General features: G+C 40.9%; 1 protein-coding gene across 2 annotated transcripts in view; it reads left to right on the forward strand.

Annotated features, from left to right (window-relative positions):
* FMN2 (formin 2) overlaps nucleotides 1-23,065 on the forward strand; it is a 241,998-nt gene that overhangs the window by 121,277 nt on the left and 97,656 nt on the right. For both annotated transcript variants that reach the window (XM_075267760.1, XM_075267761.1), the window contains exons 6-8: nucleotides 3,393-3,537; nucleotides 6,234-6,321; nucleotides 13,168-13,229. In XM_075267760.1, coding sequence (XP_075123861.1) covers nucleotides 3,393-3,537; nucleotides 6,234-6,321; nucleotides 13,168-13,229 — 295 coding nt within the window. The remainder of the gene's footprint in view (nucleotides 1-3,392; nucleotides 3,538-6,233; nucleotides 6,322-13,167; nucleotides 13,230-23,065) is intronic.

The raw sequence follows: 23,065 nt of genomic DNA on the forward strand, positions 1-23,065 counted from the left end.
TCCACATGCTAGACAATAAAATTTTCCTGCAATAAGTCTCCCTTCATGTCATATTATCCTATAGAATACGGTATCCTTCCAATCAAAGTATAAATAAAACATAACTTTTAATAGCGTAAATTAATATCTTCCAGTTCGGAAGTAATATTGAGAAGACGTCCACACTATAGACTAAACTTATTTCAGCTGCCGTCACTAGGTAAATATTCCCCAGAGAGAGTATACCTCCAGGTAAGTCCCCAATGATAATAATTCCGGCCCCCCACTCTTATTGACTATTCAGTTAGTGACAGTTTAGGATTGTCTAAATTTGTCAATTATGTGCAGAGATATGTTAGATGGATCTCATATGTGTCCAAAGCACAATCTACACATGTTAGTCAATTATCAAATGTCCCACCGCTACTATGGTATAAAGGTGATAGATTCCCCGTGGCCGGGTCAGTGCTCTATATGTAGCATTAGGTAGAAACTGTGCTCTATATGTAGCTGAGCCTTAGGCAGGAAGAGATATCGGCAATGTGCTCAGCCCCCTTGTCATGCATTCCCAGTCAGATCCATGAGCCAATCTATGTTCCCCGAATCCTCCCCTGCTAATTATACACTAGTCAACTAATTCTATTAAGTTTTCTCACTAGGCTTTCTCAACGCGTTTCCCCTGAATTGACAGGTTCATCAGGAGATGTGCACTGACTCTTTCTAATAGTAATTGATGTGGCTAAATTTCAAAAAGAGACAAAAAATAATAAATGCAGAGATAACTGCAGTTGCCGACACAGCTCTGATGGTGAGCTGCCGATGTCTATCGGTGTAAGACGCCGCGACCGAGTCTATGCCGTCTTAAATGTGTAGATTGTGCTTTGGACACATATGAGATCCATCTAACGTATCTCTCTGCACACAATTTACAGATTTGGGCAATCCTAAACTGTCATTAACTGAATAGTCAATAAGAGTGGGGGGCCGGAATTACTATCATTGGGGACTTACCTGGAGGAGAGGACGTCATCTTTATACTCTCTCTGGAGAATATTTACCTAGTGATGGCACCTGAATTAAGTTTAGTCTATAGTGTGTACGTCTTCTCAATATTACTTCCGAATTGGAAGATTTTAATTAAGCTATTAAAAGTTATGTTTTATTTATACTTTGATTGGAACGATACCGTATTCTATAGGATACATTGTTATTAACGGTAATAGACCTCTGTAGCTGTAGTAAAATCTCCCTTCAGGATTACTGAACTTGCCTGTGCTGCCCACAGATATTAGCTTATACAACTGATCCTCCATCTCCTCAGTTATGTTGATCCTGGCTGCTATAGAGACAGGATGTCTGTCATGATCTTGCTGTATATGAGCCATCCTGTAACGTTAACATGGACAGTGGGAACCAGCTTTGGGGAGCATAAAATAAAACGATGCTTGCAATCATAATGACCTATTTTTTTTATAGCAGAGACCCAGTGGCTATTGTGGTTGCTCTGATTCAGACCAGCTGTCACCTTTAAAGAATTGGCTTCAGTTGCGTATCTAGGAATGGCATGTGTCAAACTTTTGACATGGCCCCCACAAACGACTCCCCCCCCAAAGACCCAGACCGACCATCCCCCCATTACTGCACGCACTATTATGCCCCTGCCCTGCACACAGTATTATGCCCCACAGTGGTCCATGCACAAAGTATTATGCCCAATAATGGCCCCTGCACACAGTGTTATGCCCTATGTTGGTCTTTGCACACAGTATTATTCCCCGTAGCAGCCCCTGAACACAGTATACTGCCCAATAGTGGCCCCTGCACACAGTGTTATGCCCCATAGTGGCCCTCGCACACAGTATTATGCCTCATAATGGACCAGCCAGAGTATAATAATTGAAGGCTCAGAGGAGGATACAAACATAAAAATAACACTGTTAGTTACCTTTTCCAGGCTCCAGCCCACTCCCTGCTGATGTCATCAATCTTCAATGATGTAGTGGACATCACGTGAACAGGGGCTTGCGTTGTGACGAATAAGGACGCAACCCCTGGCCCATGTGAAGCCCCCCGTCCCGCTGGAAGCCTTCTGGAGCCAGGAGAAGTAAATAACAATGTTTTTTTATGTTCCCTCACCTCCCCTGGGTCTCCAATCATTATACTCGGGGTATGAAAAGGCCTGCGGCCTTACTTACCCATCCTGGCTCCTGCTCACAGCCGCCTCTGCAGAAGGGGAGGCGCCCACAGCCGTGAGGAGGACCAGGATCAGTAAGTAAAGAGGGCCCTTTACCTGCCTATTAAAAAAAATAAAATCCACAGTGGTAGCGGTTCCTGCCAGGCCCCCTAGGGACGGGCCCTGTGGCAGCTGCTACCACTGCTACCCCAGTAGTTATGCCGCTGCTTGGCTTCCACTGTACTATTACAGTAACTCCTCTCCTCAATTTGGTACAGGTAAAGTAAAAAAGGATTTTAAATTGTGTCATTAGTTCCAACGCAAACTTCACACAGAAAAGAAGCTTGACAGACTCAGTGTGCAATTACTCAAGCCCACCAAAGTCCTCAGCCCACCAAATCACACTCAACACAACCAATTATGCCTTTTAAAGGGGCCCTTTCACTACCTCTACCAACTCCAGTTCTTAGCATCCATTAAAAGGAGTAACGCCACTGATTCTGGTGTGGTTGTTTTTTTTTTCTAGCCACCACCATTCCTGACAACCAATGCTGTTATTTTGATGCCTGATATTGTGTGTAGGCTCTGTACTGTCAAAAAGGGGTTTAGGGAGTAGCAGACAAGGGGTTTGATTCTGAGCTCTGACACTGTCTGCCTCTGGTTGGAGCCCACTTGCTGACACTGGTCTTCTGACATTACAAAGCTTAAATATCCCATTGTTCACCTAATCTAACTTTGCTTGTTGCTCAAGAATGGAGAGAGTTAGAGAGAAAATTCCACTTACAATCATTGGAACAGCACGTTTTAACAGATGCTAAGCACTTGAATTTGTGGAGGTGATCAAAGATTATCTTTAGCTCCAATTAGTCAGTAGCCACTTAAAGAAGCATGCCCCCAGCAGTGACAGTTTTGAAATACACCAGATTCATGGATGATTGACCATGGATGATAAATCAGTCCTATTGTTAGACTGTCTAGCCTATTTTAAACCATTTTTTAGCTAAATTAGTCTCACAGCAAAAATTTTGGCACATTTTTTGCTGCACGGTGTTCCATTAATCCACACTCTTTTCTTTTCTTGTTACACAAGGTGCAGAATGTATCTAAAACAGTTAATACATGTGGTGTGAAGCATGTACAGTTTTGTGACCCATTTTCAATAGTAAATCTGCTTTAATGTTCCTTTAATTGAAATATTGTACATCCTAAATTTCTTTTTATTATTTTTTTTTTATCTTAGAGATTCCAACAGTCCTCTCGTTTGGGAAGTAGTTAGTGAACCCAAAGTAGATGTTCATGAGCTTGAAAGTCTATTTTCCAAAACTGCAGTAAAAGAAAAGAAGAAACCTATTTCTGACACTATAACCAAGACCAAGTCCAAACAAGTAAGTCATTATATTATTTCTTATTTTATAGTAAAATAGATATAATTACCGTGTATTCTCGAGTATAAGCCAAATTTGGTTCTGAGCCTTGGCTCTCTTGATTACCTGTGTCTGTTTGTCTTGTCTGTGTTTTGTGTATACATTTGTATTGTAGGAAATGACTGTCACCCAGTTGTCCTCTATCCCCCTAGGGTAGTTGAGGCAAGTAGGTAGGGACTGAGGCTGGGTTCGGCCCTGGAGCATGCTCCAGGAGCCAGCGATCACCGGCAAAATGGCCAAGATATGTGGGTAAGTGTACCCAATTGCGGCCACAAATCCAGTTTTGGCTTCATAGAAGTCCAGCAGATTTTCCACGTCAGGTGACAGGGTGCACTCTAAGTACGCCACTACCTGTTGGTTCTGCTCTGCTCAGCTTCTTCACTATGTGGGTGAAGAAAGCTGCTCATCAGTGACTCTAGGCTCAAGCTGCTGCTGACAGAGCCCATAATGCTCCTGCCACCTGAAACCACTCCCACAGCTGCCATGCCAGTGCAAGTTGAGCGCTCAGGACCCCCCCTTCCCCAGTCGGACATGCGAGAGGATGGATGATGGCACAGATAGGCAGTGGTCAACTTACTACATAGCATGTCTCTACAGTAGTTCAGTTTGTCCTCTCTTTCAGCGGGTGTAAAAAAGTCCCCCATTTTTCCCTGAAAGCAAGGGTTTAACATGCTGGAGTGCCAGTAGTCATGCATCGGGCCATTTGCGCAAGTGACTCAGAGGGACTCCCTGCATCTATCTCCACTGCATACTGCCATCGGGCCATTTGCGCAAGTGACTCAGAGGGACTCCCTGCATCTATCTCCACTGCATACTGCCACAGATACTGGTGTGTCTGGGTCAACTGCCTCGTCCTCCTAATCTCCCTCTTGCTGTTCCGGTTTCTCCTACTCCTCCTCTCTACCCATTTGACTAGACATTACTTGTGCTCCAATGTCCTCTTTATCCTCCTCCTCCAGTTCATCCCCCACAGGGCTCATGTAGCTGGCACCACATCTCTAGTCCCCTGACCAGCCAGATTGAAAAGCATCTTTTCCAGGGTGTGAATCAGTGTAATGAGGTCTGAATCTCATAGTCCTGGCGATTGACTAACAAAGTGGCCTCCTCAAAGGGAAAGAGCAAACAGCATTGTAATGCATTGCATTAGTGATCAGACCTCCTGGGGTTCAACACCTCTAGGGGTCTAATAAATGCAAAAAAAAAAAAGTAAAAAAAAGTTAAAAAAAATATAAAAAAAATATAAAAAGTATTAAAAATTCAAATCCCCCCCCCTTTCCCTAGAACACATATAAAAGTAGTTAAAAACTGAAAATACATGTTAGGTATCCCCGTGTCCAAAATCGCCCGCTCTACAAATCTATAAAAATATTTTTCCTGTTCGGTAAACACCGTAGTGAGAAAAATAGTCAAAAGTGCCAAACCGCCGTTTTTTCACTGTTTTGATTCTGATAAAAATTTGAATAAAAAGTGATCAAAGCAATAGCATTTCCCGAAAATGGTAGAACTAAAAAGTACACCCAGCCCCACAAAAAAAAGACGCCCTATACATCCCCGTACACTGACGTATAAAAAAGTTATGGCGGAATATGGCGACTTTTAGAAAAAAAATTTTTTAACACAGTGGTATAGCTATAAACTAGAGAAAGAGGTGCCATTACTGTGTATTAATACTGTGCTTTGACATGCGGAAACATAGATTGCTAAGGCACCGCAGGTTCAAGCCCTGATTACAAAACTAGTATACTATTGAACAAAAGCATGGTAGATGCATGGTTTACAAATACATTCATGTGAAATACTGGCGACTGGAGGGTAGGGGGCTTATGAAACCAAGCAAACACATAAATGGTGATAGTTCTAAGAATTATAGACTTGGGGAATTTTCACTAAAATCCTCTTAATTAAAGGTGTACGCTATTGACGCCTAATTTTAAAGGGGCCGCCTGCCCTAATATTTTTAACAGTATATAACAATAAAAGTTGTTTTAGATTTTTTCTTTTCTTGAGGGCACCTTTACTTTGATTACATAACTCTTGTACAGATTTAAATTTTTCTCCACATTCTTTTGTTGCTAGTCCCTCCTTGAATGCCATGTTGATGCAGCTTCTACACCCATAAAGGGATTGTTTCAGTTATCCTTATATATGCATGTTCCCTGTGTTTGCACTATAAATGTGAATCTTAAAAATGTTAAATCCTAACAGTAAAAAAAAGTGTGAATCTTAGAAATCCCTTTGTCCCATTATATGTCTAATGTAATACACAAATGTTGTGTAATATATTGCATTTTGGACCACCCATCAATGAAGGATCAGTCACAGGTATGATTGCAACTCAGGACTGTTGATCTTAGCTTTTTATGCTATATTTTTTCTATGCTTTTTTGAAATATTGTTCCTTCACAATATTACATGATTCAACATATTATTTTGTTTCTTTACTGTCAAGAATATGTCTGATTCCTGACTGATTCCTGACTCTTCCTGGCTCTTTAAAATAAACTGGAGTGTCACTTTAAGTGTAGTCTTCACTTTTATTGATGATATGCACTACATGCATATCTTCTAAATTATATATTCTATATTCTAAATTCTAAACTTTGCATCATACGTGTAAGTTTTTAAGGGTTGAGTATAATGTAGTTTCATCTCCACAGGTTGTCAAGCTTTTGAGCAATAAAAGATCACAAGCAGTAGGAATATTAATGTCCAGCCTTCATTTAGACATGAAAGATATTCAGCATGGTAAGTAAATGTGTTTCAAAGTGTTTTTTTCCCCTGTTTTTTCCACAGGTCCAACTGCTGAGACTCAACGGGCTCCTTGAGTGCCCAATGTGAATAGAGCAGTGGTACATATGCGTCACCAACACTCCATTCACTGTGGAACTATTGGAGATAGCTGAAAACAATGTCAGTCCCAGCATAATAATGAACTCCTTTAAAGGGGCTCTATCTTAAGATTTTGGCAATTTTAGATAATCATACTCTGTTGCTTGTGCTCTATAAGTCCTCCTATTCCTCCCTGCGAGTAACCACCTCCAGCGTCTGTATGTCGGTGGTACGGAATTGAAATCTCGGGCATGTGCAGTAAGCATGCCCGAATGCCATTTTCTTGTACACACGAAAATGGAGAACTCAAGTGTTTATTTCTGTTGATGTTGATGATTATGGCTTACATGAAAACCCAAGAGTCATTATTTCAGAAAATTAGAGTATTATACAGTATAACACCAACTGTAAAAAAAAAAAAAAAAAAAAAAAAAATTTAACAAAGAAATGTTGGCCAAATGAAAATTATGTCCAGTAAATGCACTCAATACTTGGTCGGGGCTCCTATTGCATGAATGACTGTATCATTACAGCAATGTGGCATGGAGGTGATCAGCCTGTGGCACTGCAGAAGTGTTATGGAAGCCCAGGTTATGGCACGTATACGTATATAATTAATTATGCGCGTTATACGCCCGTAACGACACATTGAAATGAATGTGATCTGTTTTGAGCGCTCACACTCTGACATGTGTATACGTGCCAGAATGCGTGCGCATTAATTACATGTGAACTAGCCCTCAGACACACAGTCCCGGGCTCTCATATACTGAGGGCGGTTTTTTGAGGTAGTCTAAGATCCAGTTGGACAGGTGATGGTCCACTCCACCAAAATTCAGCTTCTCCCTCAATAGCCCTGGCTGAATGGAGTTGAGCGCACTGGAGACATCAAAGAACATTATTCTCACAGTGTTCTCCAGGTGAGAGAGAGCTCTGTGAAGAAGTTCTATTAGGAGGCTTTTTTTGGAGGCTGATTTTTAAGCGGATTCTTGGCGAAATTCTTGACCAAAAAACTCTGTGTGAACTCAGCCTAAGGGCTCTGTGGGGTATTTCTCTGCTCGAGTGAATTTGCATAACAAACTGTGACATACATTTTCTCCTTTAACCCTTTTCAATATGTTAATTTTAGGGCTAAATGAACATGTTATTGAAAAAAAAAAGTCTAAATTTTATCTCCATATTGTTTTAATTCCTGTGAAATGCTTAACAAACTTCCAAATTAAAAGGTAATATACAGTCCTATGAAAAAGTTTGGGCACCCCTATTAATCTTAATCATTTTTAGTTCTAAATATTTTGGTATTTGCAACAGCCATTTCAGTTTGATATATCTAATAACTGATGGACACAGTAATATTTCAGGATTGAAATGAGGTTTATTGTACTAACAGAAAATGCGCAATATGCATTAAACCAAAATTTGACCGGTGCAAAAGTATGGGCACCTCAACAGAAAAGTGACATTAATATTTAGTAGATCCTCCTTTTGCAAAGATAACAGCCTCTAGTCGCTTCCTGTAGCTTTTAATCAGTTCCTGGATCCTGGATAAAGGTATTTTGGACAAACAATTCAAGTTCAGTTAAGTTAGATGGTCGCCGAGCATGGACAGCCCGCTTCAAATCATCCCACAGATGTTCAATGATATTCAGGTCTGGGGACTGGGATGGCCATTCCAGAACATTGTAATTGTTCCTCTGCATGAATGCCTGAGGATTTGGAGCGGTGTTTTGGATCATTGTCTTGCTGAAATATCCATCCCCGGCGTAACTTCAACTTCGTCACTGATTCTTGAACATTATTCTCAAGAATCTGCTGATACTGAGTGGAATCCATGCGACTCTCAACTTTAACAAGATTCCCGATGCCGGCATTGCCGGAACCTCCACCAAATTTTACAGTGGGTAGCAAGTGTTTTTCTTGGAATGCTGTTTCTTTTTGGACGCCATGCATAACGCCTTTTTTTATAACCAAACAACTCAATTTTTGTTTCCAAAATGAAGCTGCCTTGTCCAAATGTGCTTTTTCATACCTCAGGCAACTCTATTTTTGGCGTACGTGCAGAAACGGCTTCTTTCTCATCACTCTCCCATACAGCTTCTATTTGTGCAAAGTGCGCTGTATAGTTGACCGATGCACAGTGACACCATCTGCAGCAAGATGATGCTGCAGCTCTTTGGAGGTGGTCTGTGGATTGTCCTTGACTGTTCTCACCATTCTTCTTCTCTGCCTTTCTGATATTTTTCTTGGCCTGCCACTTCTGGGCTTAACAAGAACTGTCCCTGTGGTCTTCCATTTCCTTACTATGTTCCTCACAGTGGAAACTGACAGGTTAAATCTCTGAGACAACTTTTTGTATCCTTCCCCTGAACAACTATGTTGAACAATCTTTGTTTTCAGATCATTTGAGAGTTGTTTTGAGTAGCCCATGATGCCACTCTTCAGAGGAGATTCAAATAGGAGATCAACTTGCAATTGGCCACCTTAAATATCTTTTCTTATGATTGGATACATCTGGCTATGAAGTTCAAAGCTCACTGAGGTTACAAAACCAATTTTGTGCTTCAGTAAGTCAGTAAAAAGTAGTTAGGGGAATTCAAATCAATAAAATGATAAGGGTGCCCATACTTTTGCACTGGTCAAATTTTGGTTTAATGCATATTGCACATTTTCTGTTAGTACAATAAACCTCATTTCAATCCTGAAATATTACTGTGTCCATCAGTTATTAGATATATCAAACTGAAATGGCTGTTGCAAACACCAAAATATTTAGAACAAAAAATGATTAAGATTAATAGGGGTGCCCAAACTTTTTCATAGGACTGTATATGAGGGTTTCTAATATATAGGCCTTTATAATCCTCCTCACAACTGAAATGGTCCCTAGTAAATTAGTTTGGGAAATTTTCTTGGAAACCTGCAAAATCAGTGTTGCACTTCTAACTTCTAAATTATATTAAAGGACAATTAAAATATGATGACAATATAAAGCAGAGATATGGCCTTTTAACCTTTTAGATGTAATGGTCAATAGCATCCGTGGCATCTTAGGGGTTTCAAAGCAAAACTAAAAGTAATGACAGCACATGGAGCAGGTGTTAGCTGTAACTCACAGCTAACACCTGGCTCCTTAACCCCTGATCAAAGCTAAGATTCGATTGGGGTTTTAACCCCTTGGACGACCACAGCATCTGCCTGGTTAAATGTCCTCCTGGGCACCCGCCGCCAATGAGCCCAGGCTGCCTGAAGCCTCGACATACCTGGTTGATCCTGACAGGAATTGAGTACTGAAGAGTAATGTCGCAGGCACAGAAGTTGTGCCCATGGCATTACTTTCGGGTCTCGGCTGTGTTACAGCTGTCACATTAACAAAGCGAAGCTTTGCTTTGATGGTGGATTTTAACCCCTTGGATGCTGTGGTCAAATATGACTACGGCATCCAAGGGGTGCGCAATTATAAGCAACCCCGCAGCGAGATTGGGGGTCTTGCCAGTGACCCCGGGCTACTAGGTGCCCCCACATACCTGGTTGATCCTGCCGAGAAATTAGGAAGTCAGCCTATGCGTCTACATAGGCTGATTTTCTCTGTAGACTGCAGTGCACATTTATTGCTACACATCTTAGAAGATGGCGATGCAAAAATAATTGATTTCTTTCCCCAATTTTTTTTGTTCTGCAAAACTAGTAACGCATAAAAAATTTTAAATGTGGTATCGCCGTAATCGTAGTGACCCGAAGAATAAAGGCAACATGTTTCTTATACTGTACGTTGCGTGGAAAAAAAATATAATGTAAAAAAGCAATACTAGAACTGCTGGTTTTTGTTTTCTTTTAATCCACCATGAAAGAGTTAATAAAATTTATTCTATAGGTTATAGGCACCCAGAAATGTTGTCATTATAAAATACATCTCATCCTGAAAAAAAAAAAGCCCTCATCACTGGAAAAAATAAAGAAAATATAGCTTGTACACTGTGAAGTGTACACTGTGAAGACAAAAACTCCAGAAGTCACCAAATCATTAGAACACAACTGGTTGTGGCAGGAAGGGAAGGTACTGTACAAGCTGTGCAAGCATATATCATAGTACACCTCAAATTTACAATTTACAAGGGAAAAGACACCAGAAGTGACCACCAGAGTGACCCCCCCCACCCCGCACAATCCCCACTTGGGATATAGTGTGGAATTTGGTGTTCTGCACAGCTTACATATTCACTTTTTACTATCCGATGTGCATTTATGCTTGGGATAATAATGCTTTTTACACACCCTGATAAATGTGAATGTGAAGGTGAATGTGCGGCGCTTGTGCGCCCACTTTCGCAAGTCCACAGTAGCCGCTGCTAGCCTCTGAAGCCTCCAGTAATGCCTCCATCTGCCAGAACACCGGCTGATGTGCGACGTCCCCACACGCTGGAACTCGACGTACCACATGTTGAGTAGAGTATGTGAGCAGTAGAGATCCTTGATAAAGTAACATCTCCAAAACCCGAGGGTTCCTCAGAGTCAGCTCCCGCAGTTTCTGCACCATGAGTGGCCATGGATGGCAGACTTATGTGAGATCTTGCGTGTCTTTGAGGAGTCAACCATGAGAGTCAGCTGTGACGACGCAATTATGAGTGTCAAAATCCCGCTGCTGTGTGTGATCCGAGAATCCCTCAATGCCATCAGGGATAATGCATTGGATGCTGAGGAATCGGGCATAGGAGAAGAAACATCCCAGCAGGATAGTCAGGGCATACTTCTGTCCGCTTCACAGCATATATTGAGGGAGGAGAAGGAGGAGGAGGATGACGAAGTGACAGATCTCATTGTCACACAGGAGACTAGCGGGGAAGTTCAGTGCGTCCCATTGCTGCAGTGCGGTTGGGGCGAAATGGAGGAGGAAGAGGAAGAAATGGAGAGTGACCATTCCAGTGGGGGCAGCCAAGTGACACTAAGTAACACTCTGGCACACATGGCTGAATACATGTTGGAGTGCTTTGCAACTGACAAACGCATTGCCAAAATCCTGGGGAGCAACCACTACTGGATTTTTGCAATCCTCGACCTCTGGTATAAAAATTATGTTTGTAATTTTATTCCGGTAGAGGGTAGGGCTAGTCACATGAGTGATTGCCACAAGCAACTGGTGCAGAATACGCCAATTCTCATTGGCGGCACAAAACCCCGCCATGCAACTTTCTGTACAACTTTCAGCAGAAATTTTGTAACAAACTGTGGGGTGCTTATTCTCTTTTAACCCCTTGAGAAAATGAAAACTTTGGGGATAAAGTGACATTTTAGTAATTTTTCATTTACACATCCAAATGTTAATAAAATCCTTGAAAAGGCTATGTGGCCAAAATGCTCACTATATCCCCTCATAATTTCTGTCAGGGGTGTAGTTTCCAAAATAGGGTCATTTATGGGGGTTTCCTTTGTATTGGTACTCTAGGGCATCTGCAAATGAGACATGGCACCTGAAAACTATTCCAGCAAAATCTGTTTTTCAAATACCCAGTGTCACTCCTTCTGGTCCATGCACTGCCGTGTGCTCGAAAATCAGTTTACCCCCACTTAGGTGGTATTTCTGTATTTCGAAGAAATTGCATAACAAATATATTATGAATGTGTTAAGTTTAGGGCTTTATATATGTATAGAAAACAAAATGAAATGTCTAAATTTCTCCTGTATATTGTTTTAATTTACGTGAAATGCTTAAAGGGTTAACAAATGTCCCAAATGCTGTTTTGAATATTTTGAGAGGTGCAGTTTTGAAAATGGGGTAATTCATGAGGGTGTCTAATATATGGGCCTTTGTAAACCCTTCAGAACTGAAGTAGTCCATGAAAGATACATTTGGGACATTTCCTTGTACATCTGGAAAATCACTGTTACACTTCAAAGACTTCTAACATCCAAAATAAATGAAATGACAATTAAAAGATGATATCAATGTAAAGCAGAGATATGGTAGATAATCTTTAGTAATGCATTTGTGTGATATGACTGTTTGAAAAAGAAGAGCATTTCACATTTTGAAAATTGAGATTTTTTTTTCTAATTTCCTATTTTTTTTAATGAATGATGTGATCAATGTTTTTGATCAATGTTTACCACTAACATGAAGTACAATGTGTCACAAAACACAATCTCAAAATCACTTGTGTAAGTTAAAGCATCTCAAAGTTATTGCCATATAAAGTGACACATGTCAGTTTTGACAAAATTAGGCTTTGTCCTTAACCCCCCAATGACGGAACCCAAAAGTAAGTTAAGGCCGGAGCCCCACGGCAAACATCGCAGTTCGCTGCAGTGGAAAAAACCTCTGTGAACTTTCTGTGCAAAGCACTGCAAGAAGAACCGCAATGCGTTGCCACCACGGCTTTCTGACAGCTCTTTTTTGCTACAGGAAGCCACTTGGGGTCTTGGCCTATAATAGCATTAAAAAGGCATGTCTTTTTAAAAGGGGCCTTTTACACAAAACATGTGCCTTATTTTTGATGGATTTTTAAACTCTCTTGAAAAATGTATTGTGTAAGGGCACCCTAAGGTTTTTGTAAGAACACCCCTGCAGAAACAGTGCTGCATCAGAGATTTATTAATATATACTCTAGAATTGTTATTTTAGCGAAGACTACAAGTCTTTATTAAAAATGGACCCCTAAAGTGTGACAGGTCCTCTTTATTTATGTTTTGCAAATGTTTGCAAGAACAATGACACTGAAATTATATTTTAATTGTATTCTTATTTATTTATTCATTTATTCATTCAGCGGTTTTGAAAATGGACTATTCGGTGGTAGATTTAGAAACACTCCAAGCATTATATGAAAATGTAAGTATAATTTTCAGACTTAAAACCCACGTAAGTAGCATAAAAATAAATTGACTTTTGACAAAAAAAAGTTCTAGGGTGCTATCACATGTGCTTTATTTACTTGAATTAAATCCCTGATAATAAAACATGTGTGGTTCCAAAAACTGCATTTGGTAACAGTACATGGAAGAATGCATGTACTTTTTAAAAAATGTAGGTGAGGTTTCAAAAGACACATGCATTTTACATAAACATATGTACTTTAAAGTTAAAAATTGTATGTATTTGTATGAGAAAAGTACGGTGTAAACCCAGCCTCATTTATAATCCCTGGGTACACATTAGGGTTTTTTTCAGGTTTTGTATTTTGGGTTTTGAAGCAAAACCAGGTATGGATCATACAGGGAGGAAAGTATATAGAACAAGTGTTCTCCCAGTTTTCACTTGAAAAAACTAAAACAAAAAATCTGAACCAACTCTGAACATGCAAAAAGCATACATCGTTATTATTCAATTTTAGATTTAAATAGTATCAACTGATATGGTAGACCATTTTACTGCCTAGTATGATATTTATATGTTTAATTAGCCTCTTCCTGGTGATTAGCCTTAAATGACTTGGGCCCCAGGTTGTGGAAGCGCAGCATTTTTTTGTTGCAAATTTAGTTGTGTTCAGCAAGAGTGGCTTGAAAAGAAATGCAAAATTTAAAGTAAGCTCTAAGAGGTTTCCCTTTTGTTAAATATTAGAGATGAGCGAACAGTGAAATGTTCGAAGTTCGATTTAAAGCCAGCACTGCTACATCTTGGCATAGGAATGCATTGACCAGCGTTGATTGACCGAATGCCATACAGAGTACAGCATTCGGCCAATCAACACTGGTTCTGCCAGAGGAGGCGGAGTCTAAGATCGGTCCACAGCAGTCTCCATTCTGGTCCGATCTTAGACTCCGCCTCCTCACAGACGAGCCTCTGGCAGAACCAGCGTTGATTGCCCGAATGCTGTATTCTGTATGGCAATCGGCCAATCAATGCTGGTCAATGCATTCCTATGGGAAAAAGTCAGCTCGCGCATATTGCAAGCTGGCAGGGATCCCAACCAGATAGAGCCCCAAAGAGCTGGGTAAGTGACATTCCCACCTAAATAAAGGTAATCCCTAGCTAACCCTGCCTGTACATCTGTCCCTGTCTCTCAATCACATAGTTCACAGTCTCATATGAACCAGATATTAAATCCACTATTCGTATAAATTGGAGGTCACCTGAATTAGCCAGTCAATTACTTTGTCTTTTTTTTTTCAATGCCGCCGTTGTTGTAGTTCCTGTCCCACCTCCCCTGTGCAGTCATTGGTGCAAAAAAAGTGCCAGGGAAGGTGGGAGGGTAATCGAATTTTTAGTGAGTTTGCCACCTGGTGTTCGACTCGAATCGAACATCTTGAACAGCCTGATATCCGATCGAACATGTACTCGATCGAACGCTGTTCGCTCATCTCTATTTGGCCCACAAAAACTGCAACAAAAAATGCAGAGTTTACCCAATATGGGGACTTTGTTTGATTGCCTGTCTTTTCTGCTTCTTCATTTGAATATTGTGGTGGATTAAGCAGACCATAGCTTTGGGAGCTGTTCCTTAAACCTGTCCTTCCTTATAAATGGAACTCAGTCACATAGCATCAATAAATACTAACTAACCCCACCTTTTCATGCTAGGAAGTTAATTCTAGCTAGTGTTGTGTTAGGCGAAGCAGTAGATGTGGCCATAGTTGCATCCTTTCCCTTTTTTAGGGTGGCCACTGTATTCTGAAAGTAGGTATAATTGCACTCAGTTTCTGGACCACAGATAAGTAAAACATTATTTACAACATATTTCGCGTCACTGTTAGAGATGAGCGAATAGTGAAATATTCAAGATTCGTTTCGAGTAGAGCCTCAATATTCGACTACTCGATCGAATATCAAATGGGAAAAAATGCTTGTTTCAGGGGAAACAACTATTCGACTAAAGGAGAGTCACAAAGTCCACGAGTAGCAGGAGGAGAGTGTTTAGGAGGAGCGTTGTGCAGTTAAAGCGCATGGATCCCATTATAGTCTATGGGGTCTGTGCGCTTTAACTGCACAGCGCTTGCAGTTGCGCTGATAAAAAGTAAGCTAACTCGTAACTGCCAGTGCCAGCGGCAAATCAACGCTGGTTCTGCAGCAGACTCGTCCTTGCTAGTTTGGAGAGCTGGCAGCTTAGTGTTACGAGGGAGCTGACTTTTTCTCATAGGAATTAATTGACCAGCATTGATTGACCAGTGTACAGCATTCGGCCAATCAACGCTGGTTCTGCTGGAGTCTCGTCTGTGAGGAGGCGGAGTCTAAGATCGGACCACAATGGAGACTGCTGTGGTCCAATCTTAGACTCCGCCTCCTCACAGACGAGCCTCCGGCAGAACCAGCGTTGATTGGCCAAATGCTGTACACTGGTCAATCAACGCTGGTCAATTCATTCCTATGAGAAAAAGTCAGCTCCCTCGTAACAGCAAGCTGCCAGCTCTCTCGACTAGCAAGGAGCCTGCTGCAAAACCAGCGTTAATTTGCCGAATGCTATACACTGTATAGCATTCGGCCAATCAACGCTGGTTCTGAATTGAATATTTACTGCGAATAGCTAGTAGTAATCGATCTAGTACGAATATTTCAAATACAATAGTATTCGATCGAATACCTACTCGTTCGAATACTACTCGCTCATCTCTAGTTACTGTTACTTCTGAGTCAGCAATGATAAATATACTGTAATTAATTAGTTCTCCACTTACTAGAAAGGGTAAGCATCTGTGGCCCCAGATTTGAGTTCAGTTATAATTGCATTCAGTACATAGTTTTTCAGCATGTCAATTATACCTATGGAAACACCAGCGGTTTCCCCACAGGTGTAATGAAAGCAGAAAGTCTGCAAAGGAAACCTTTTGATAAATTTGCCCCAGAAAGTTGCTGCAGGACTCACTTATCCTTTGATAACAGGGTTGGTCATAGAGAAAGGCTGTGCTCCTCTTCAGAGTTTGTGCAGGCATAGTAGACAGGCCACTGTGCTCTCTCCAGTGTGCAGAGAGAAGTCAAAGTAGCTGGGGTGAATGAAAGAGTCATTTTTTCCTCCCTTTGATGATATTTTTTGTTGCATATATTGTGAAGAAGGAAATAATCAGTTGGGGGCTTGGCTAGTACGCAGTATGGTTTATGGTTATGGTTTAGAGGAACTCTCCTGGAATCCTTCTGATCCCAACCAGAATCCTGAACTAACAACTTAGTTTATCTCCCATTTGCCCCATGAAGACTCAGGGATTTCACTGCTTGAGCCTTTCTGACTTCCCAAAAGCACCAGAAATGACAGTGACCATATGTCCCTGCACATTCCACATTCTGTACCCTGCTATTGCTGGCCTTATTATTGGCATTTGGCTGCTCATTTGGCTAAGCCCTGTGTCTCTGGCTGACGGATACTCTGCCTGGATGTAAGGCAGCATTACCTGCTGTGTGGATGCTATAAAATGGCCGTTGCAACTAGACATGCTTTTCCTTAGCTGTTGAAGGTGAGGAGGGTCTCCCTTACAACTGAACTTACCTTCCTTTGAATTTCCATGTATTGGTGAGCTGGCAACTATAATAAATGTTAGAGACTTGGATCTTTGCTCGCAGGCTGCTATGTGTATTGTCAGCTAACACACCTGGATCTCTGAGATACTACTTCACTGTTCTGTGGTGTCATATCTATATACAGATAATGCTCAAATCATGAGCGCTCCAAAATTAATGTTACAGAAAGAGTTGAGGGGATATCGTCACTCCATAGGGAGAGACCACCAATTAGGTGTGTGGTGTCTTATTAAGCCATGAGCGCTCCACTGTGCAAAGGGACATGGGAAGAATATGCAAATCTGACTTCCATGATGTAATTAGGAAGCCAGTGCCTCAGTCAATCAAACCAATAGGGGGCGCTCCCTTTAATATCATGCCGACCTTCTCAGAGGCCTTTGTTTGCAATGATGTTGGGATTATACCAGGTAGTCCCTCAGCCAAGGACAGCTGTTTCGATGTTCTTGCATCTCATCAGCTTGGCGCGGCATACAGCCCCAATGCTTCAAATTCCTCAGGCAAAATGATCCTACAGAAGAACACCAACCAGCTTCTAGCAGCCAAAGACATCTGTAAAACTTCCCTGTAAAACTTACCAAGATTTACATACTCTGTGTGAACGAGTGCAGCGTGCAGAAGAACATATATCTCAACTAAAGGACTGCACCAAGGACTTGCTCAAGCAAAAGGCAGATAATAAGGAAAATTGTCTGATATGAAATAATATCAGAATTACAGGGCTGTCTCACAGGTGGAGGAAAGTTTACCTCATGAGTTTGTGGAAAGATGGATAAAGGAATTATTTCTAAATCCTGTCCATGTTTATACAGCGGAATAAGCTGAATGCCTGTGCACCCTCCACAGGAGACCCATCTACGTGATAGGATAGGGCTCACCTGTTCTGGAAGCTTTGGATACAGTGGTCCCTCCATTATTGTTACTCTTCCTACTAAAGGGGTTAGTCTCTCCTGGTACATCAAATTGTGAAATAGATAGATAATGAAGGTCAATATGTACACACGTGGACAAAATTGTTGGTACCCCACGTTTGTCTACAATCTTGTAATCAGTCAGTGGGCCTGTATATAGGGCTACAGATACTCACTGTGCTGTTTGGTGACATGGTGTGGACCAGAGGAAGCAAAGGAAAGTGTCTCAGGAGCTTAGAAAGAAAATTATAGGCAATCATGTTAAAGGAAAAGGTTATAAGACCATCTCCAAGCAGCTTGATGTTCATGTGACTACAGTTGCACATATTATTCAGAAATTTAAGACAATGGGACTGTAGCTCCAAAAACACTATGTAACCAACTCAGCAACGCACCTATTAGGTGGCATTCTTTCCTCTTTCTCCCTTCTCTCTTCTTTCTCTCTACTCTCATCTTTCTTTCCTCTTTCTCCCTATCTTCTTTCTTTCCTCTTTCTCCCTATCTTCTTTCTTTCTTTCCTTTTTCTCCCTATCTTCTTCTTTTCCTCTTTCTCTTTTATCTCTTCTTTCTTTCTTCTCTCTCTTCTTTCTCTCTTCTCTCATCTTTCTTTCTTTCCTTTCTCTCTTTCTTCTTTTTTCTTCTTTCTCTTTTCTCTCTTCTTTCTCTTTTCTCTCTACCTTCTCTCTTCTTTCTCTCTTCCCTTTTCTTTCTTTCTTTCTTTCTTTCTTTCTTTCTTTCTTTCTTTCTTTCTTTCTTTCTTTCTTTCTTTCTTTCTTTCTTTCTTTCTTTCCTCTTTCTCCCTTCTCTCTTCTTTCTCTCTTCCCTCTCCCTTATCTCTTCTTTATCTCTTCTCTCTTCTTTCTTTCCTCTTTCTCCCTTCTCTCTTTTTCTCTCTTCTCTCATCTTTCTTTCCTCTTTCTCCCTATCTTCTTTTTTCTTCTTTCTCTTTTCTCTCTTCTTTCGTTCTTCTCTCTCCCTTGTCTCTTCTTTCTCTTTTCTCTCTTCTTTCTTTCTTCTTTCTCCCTTTCTCTATTCTGGGGAAACCATTTTTATTGGACTAGTCCTGCATGTTCGATTTTGTCCTGCATACAGACACTGGCGGCTTGCTTTAAAAACACATTCAAATGAATGGGTTTTAAAACTGACCGCCAGCAGGGTGTCCCCTATCCAGTTTCTCTTGGGATTAGGACAGAAACACGGTGGACCGACAAGGGTGCAAGTGTGAATGCCCCCTAACTTAATTCTATATTCCTCCTCTTCTTTGGGAAATATGTACCTCTTATAATCCGATGTTTTTATACTTACGACTCATATTTGTGTCCTGTCATTCCTGAGTATATTTAGTCAATACTAGGTTCACATTATCCTTGATAGTGAGAGAATTGTTTTTAACTTGTTACAATATGGGTATGTTATCTCTGTACACAGCTCATTTTATAAAGATATGTGACCACATTACCTATGTACCTGTTTGTTTTTGTCTTTTTGATAGTGATTCTTCATTTTAACCCCTTAGAGACACAGCCCAAAAGTGCGTTAAGGACTAGGCCTCTTTTTTCAAAACTGACATGTGTCACTTTAGATTGCAATAACTGTGAGACACTATAACTTACACAAGTGATTTTGAGAATGTTTTCTCGTAACACATTATACTTCACGTTAGTGGTAAACACTAATCAATATTTTTGTATTTATTTATAAAAAAAATAGGAAATTTGATGGAAATTTGGAAAAAATTGCAATTTTCAAAATGTGAAATTCTCTGCTTTTCAGGCAGATAGTCATACCACCCAAATACATGAATAAATATTATACCATACCAGATATACCATATCTCTGCTTTATATTGGCATCATCTTTTGATTGTCTTTTAATTTATTTTGGACATTACAAGGCTTACAAGTGTAACAGCGATTTTCCAGATTTATAAGAAAATAAACTAATTTTTTAGGGACGACTTCAGTTCTCAAAGGAATAATAGAAACCCCCATAAATCACCCCATTTTCAAAACTGCACCCCTAAAATAATGCAAAACAGCATTTGGGATGTTTGTTAACCCTTTAAGCATTTCATAAGACTAAAAATATATGGAGGTGAAATTTAGACATTTCATTTTTTTCCACTAATACATTCATTTAGACCTAAAATTAACACATTCACAAAGGGTTAAAGGAGAAAATGCATCTGGCAGTTTATCATGCAATTTCTCCCGTGCACAGAAATACCATGTGGGTGTAAACTGATTTTTGGGTACATGGCAGCGCATGGAAGGGAAGGAGCGACACTGGGTGTTTGAACAGCAGATTTTACTGGAATAGTTTTAATGCGCCATGTCTCATTTGCATTCATAGCCTTTCAATTGACAACGTGGTCTCTGTAAAGAAACTTCTTACATTGCGGCTTTTTTTTATACCAGCCTAACACTAAAAAATACCTGTCGATCATAATTTACAGTGGTGCTGCTTTGTGCCTTTTCTTTCCCTGTATACGATGGTTTTAATTGTATTTCTAAGTAGAAATTCATTATTTTCTATGAGGCAGTGACTGTGTATTATTTGTTGGTTGATGTCAATTTGAAACGTGAATGCACTGTATTGGACTTAAATTTCATCAACCCAATGCCAACCATTTTGACCTAAAAGATGGTAATGTGAACTAATTCAACCCCAAGTAACCACACTATTCCCTGTTGTATTATTGGCTCGACTGGAGAAATATTAAGCTAGTAGTGACATCTGTAAGCAGTTTATGCATATGCATATCGACCACTGGAACCATATGCTTTTTTATGCTTATGCACATTGTTCAAATTAGTAGAGTAGTAGAGACAATTTTAGCATTGTACAAATACACAAATAAGTCTATATCAGCACTACACTTGCACAACCTGAAAACTTTTGCAATCTTGAATGACATTTTCCAAAAGTTAAACATGTATATAAAATAAAATATAGCAATAGGAGCTATAAAAGATTCAATAGATATTTGTCATAATAAAATGTAAAAAGCTTCTCATTATGACTATAAACCACTGTATAACATATATTGACTTCCATGATGTAATTAGGAAGTCAGCTGCTGCCTCAGTGTTGCAAACAAATAGAGGGCGCTCACTGGAATGTGCAAGTATGTCTTCCCTGATGTAATTAGGAAGACAGGATTTCAGTGAAATAACCCAATAAAGGTTCCTATCTTCCTAATTACATCAGGGAAGACAGGCTTGCACATTCCAGTGAGCGCCCTCTATTGGTTTGCAACACTTAGGCAGCAGCTGACTTCCTAATTACATCATGGAAGGCAGATTTGCATATTCTTCCCATGGTCCCTTGCGAAGTGGAGTGCTAAAGGCTTAATAAGTCTCCACACACCTATATGGTGGTCTCTCCCCAAGGAGTGACAATATCCCCTTAACATATATTGAAAAATGGTTAAGTTATGTAGGCACTATGAGTGAAGTTATTTCTATGTCTGAGAAAAACATTAACAAGGCTCTATCATTGGGAAAAGTAATTTTTTAACTAAACATATGTAACCCCCTCACAGGAGTTACTAATGGTTATTTGGCCATAAGAGTGCCTTACATTTCTCTGACACTTTCACATTGTACTGTATTGTTTCATGAAATTTCTATATGATACTTACCTTTTATTTACTTTGTTCTCCAATGTTTGTTCTGTTTGTAAAAAAAAATCCTTCTAAAAATCAAATAAAATAAGAATTAAAAAAAAAAATGAGTGCCTTACATGTTATGATTGATTGTATATGTTGTCATGTTCATGTTCATTTGTGACATGTTCTCAAGCTATTGCATATCTCCCAACCGTCCCAATTTCTGCGTGACTCTCACGATTTCGGTGTCCTGTCCCGCGGTCCCGGTCGGCGGGAGGTATGTCCCGATTTCAACTCATTGGCGTCCGTAGAGCTGAATACATAGTTGTTTAAAGCAGGAGCTGTTACAGATCAGCTCCTGCTTTAATGCTGCGCTCTGGCATTTGTAGTTACGATGTGATGACGTCACATCGCACCTACAACTATGTGTATGAGTGAAAGAGCAGAGAAAGCGGCGGGGGGGGGGGGGGGCGAGGGAAGGTGAGTGTAAGTGTTTGTTTGTGTTAAACATTAAAGTGGAACATAATGTAGGGGGCCCATGAAACTGGGGGCAGATGAAGGGGGGGAGAACGGCATGACACTGGAGCAGATGAAGGGGGGGAGAACGGCATGACACTGGGGCAGATGAAGGGGGGGAGAACGGCATGACACTGGGGCAGATGAAGGGGGGAGAACGGCATGACACTGGGGCAGATGAAGGGGGGAATGGCATGGCACTGGGGCAGAGACGGGGGGACATGAAACTGGGCAGATGAAGGGGTTATATGAAACTGGGGGCAGATGAAGGGGGGAGAATGGCATGAAACTGAGCAGAGACTGGGTGACATGAAACTGGGGAAAGAGATGGAGGGGGGACATTAAACTAGGGGCAGATGAAGGGTGTATATGAAACTGGGGGAGAGATGGAGGGGTGACATATAATTAACGGGTGACTGTAGGAGGACTATACTGTGTGGGAGCACATGAAAAATGAATGAGAATGGGCGGAGTCAAAATAAATGTGGGCAGAGCCAAATATTCTGTGGCGCGCTGCCCGCGCCACACATTTTGTCCCTCTTTCTACTTTTCAAAAGTTGGGAGGTATGCTATTGTTCTCTGGTTTCACTTGTACTACTGAGCTGTGGTCTCCATAGCAAGGCACAGTATAGTGGGTGAATCTGTAGCTGGAACAGGAAATAGCCATAGCTGAGAGAGGAAGTAGTATCCTGTAAGCAGCCAGGGAAGAAGAAGCAAGGAGAAGTGTGTCAGTGGCCATCTTGTGTTTCAGACACTGTGTGCTGTGAGGATTGCCACAGCAGCAGCAGGGCAGAGAAGCTGTGTGACAGTGCCCTGTATCACTATCAGTAAGAGGACAGGATTATATCAGGCTAAGCAGAGCTATAATCCTGGCAGCCTGCACCTACCTCTACAAGGTAGCTAAACTCCTGCAGACGTTCCAGAAGCTGGACCTGAAGACATCTTAAACTCTCTGCTAATGCATGGGAAGGTGTCAGCTAGCTACAAGCCACTGTGCCACAGCTCACTGCTACAGGACAAGTGAACCAGCAGATGCCTGTTAGAATAAAGCAGCGAGTACTTCAACTAATCCTGGCCTGGAAATTGCCTTCCTTGCAGTGAAGCCCTGGGCAAAAGCTCTTTATTGGAGTGGAGCACTGGCACCCACATCACCATCTCAGCCCAGGGACCAGCGGGTGTCTCAATAC

This window comes from Leptodactylus fuscus, chromosome 3 (genome assembly GCF_031893055.1).
Source record: "Leptodactylus fuscus isolate aLepFus1 chromosome 3, aLepFus1.hap2, whole genome shotgun sequence".
In the NCBI taxonomy this organism is placed as follows: Eukaryota; Metazoa; Chordata; class Amphibia; order Anura; family Leptodactylidae; genus Leptodactylus; species Leptodactylus fuscus.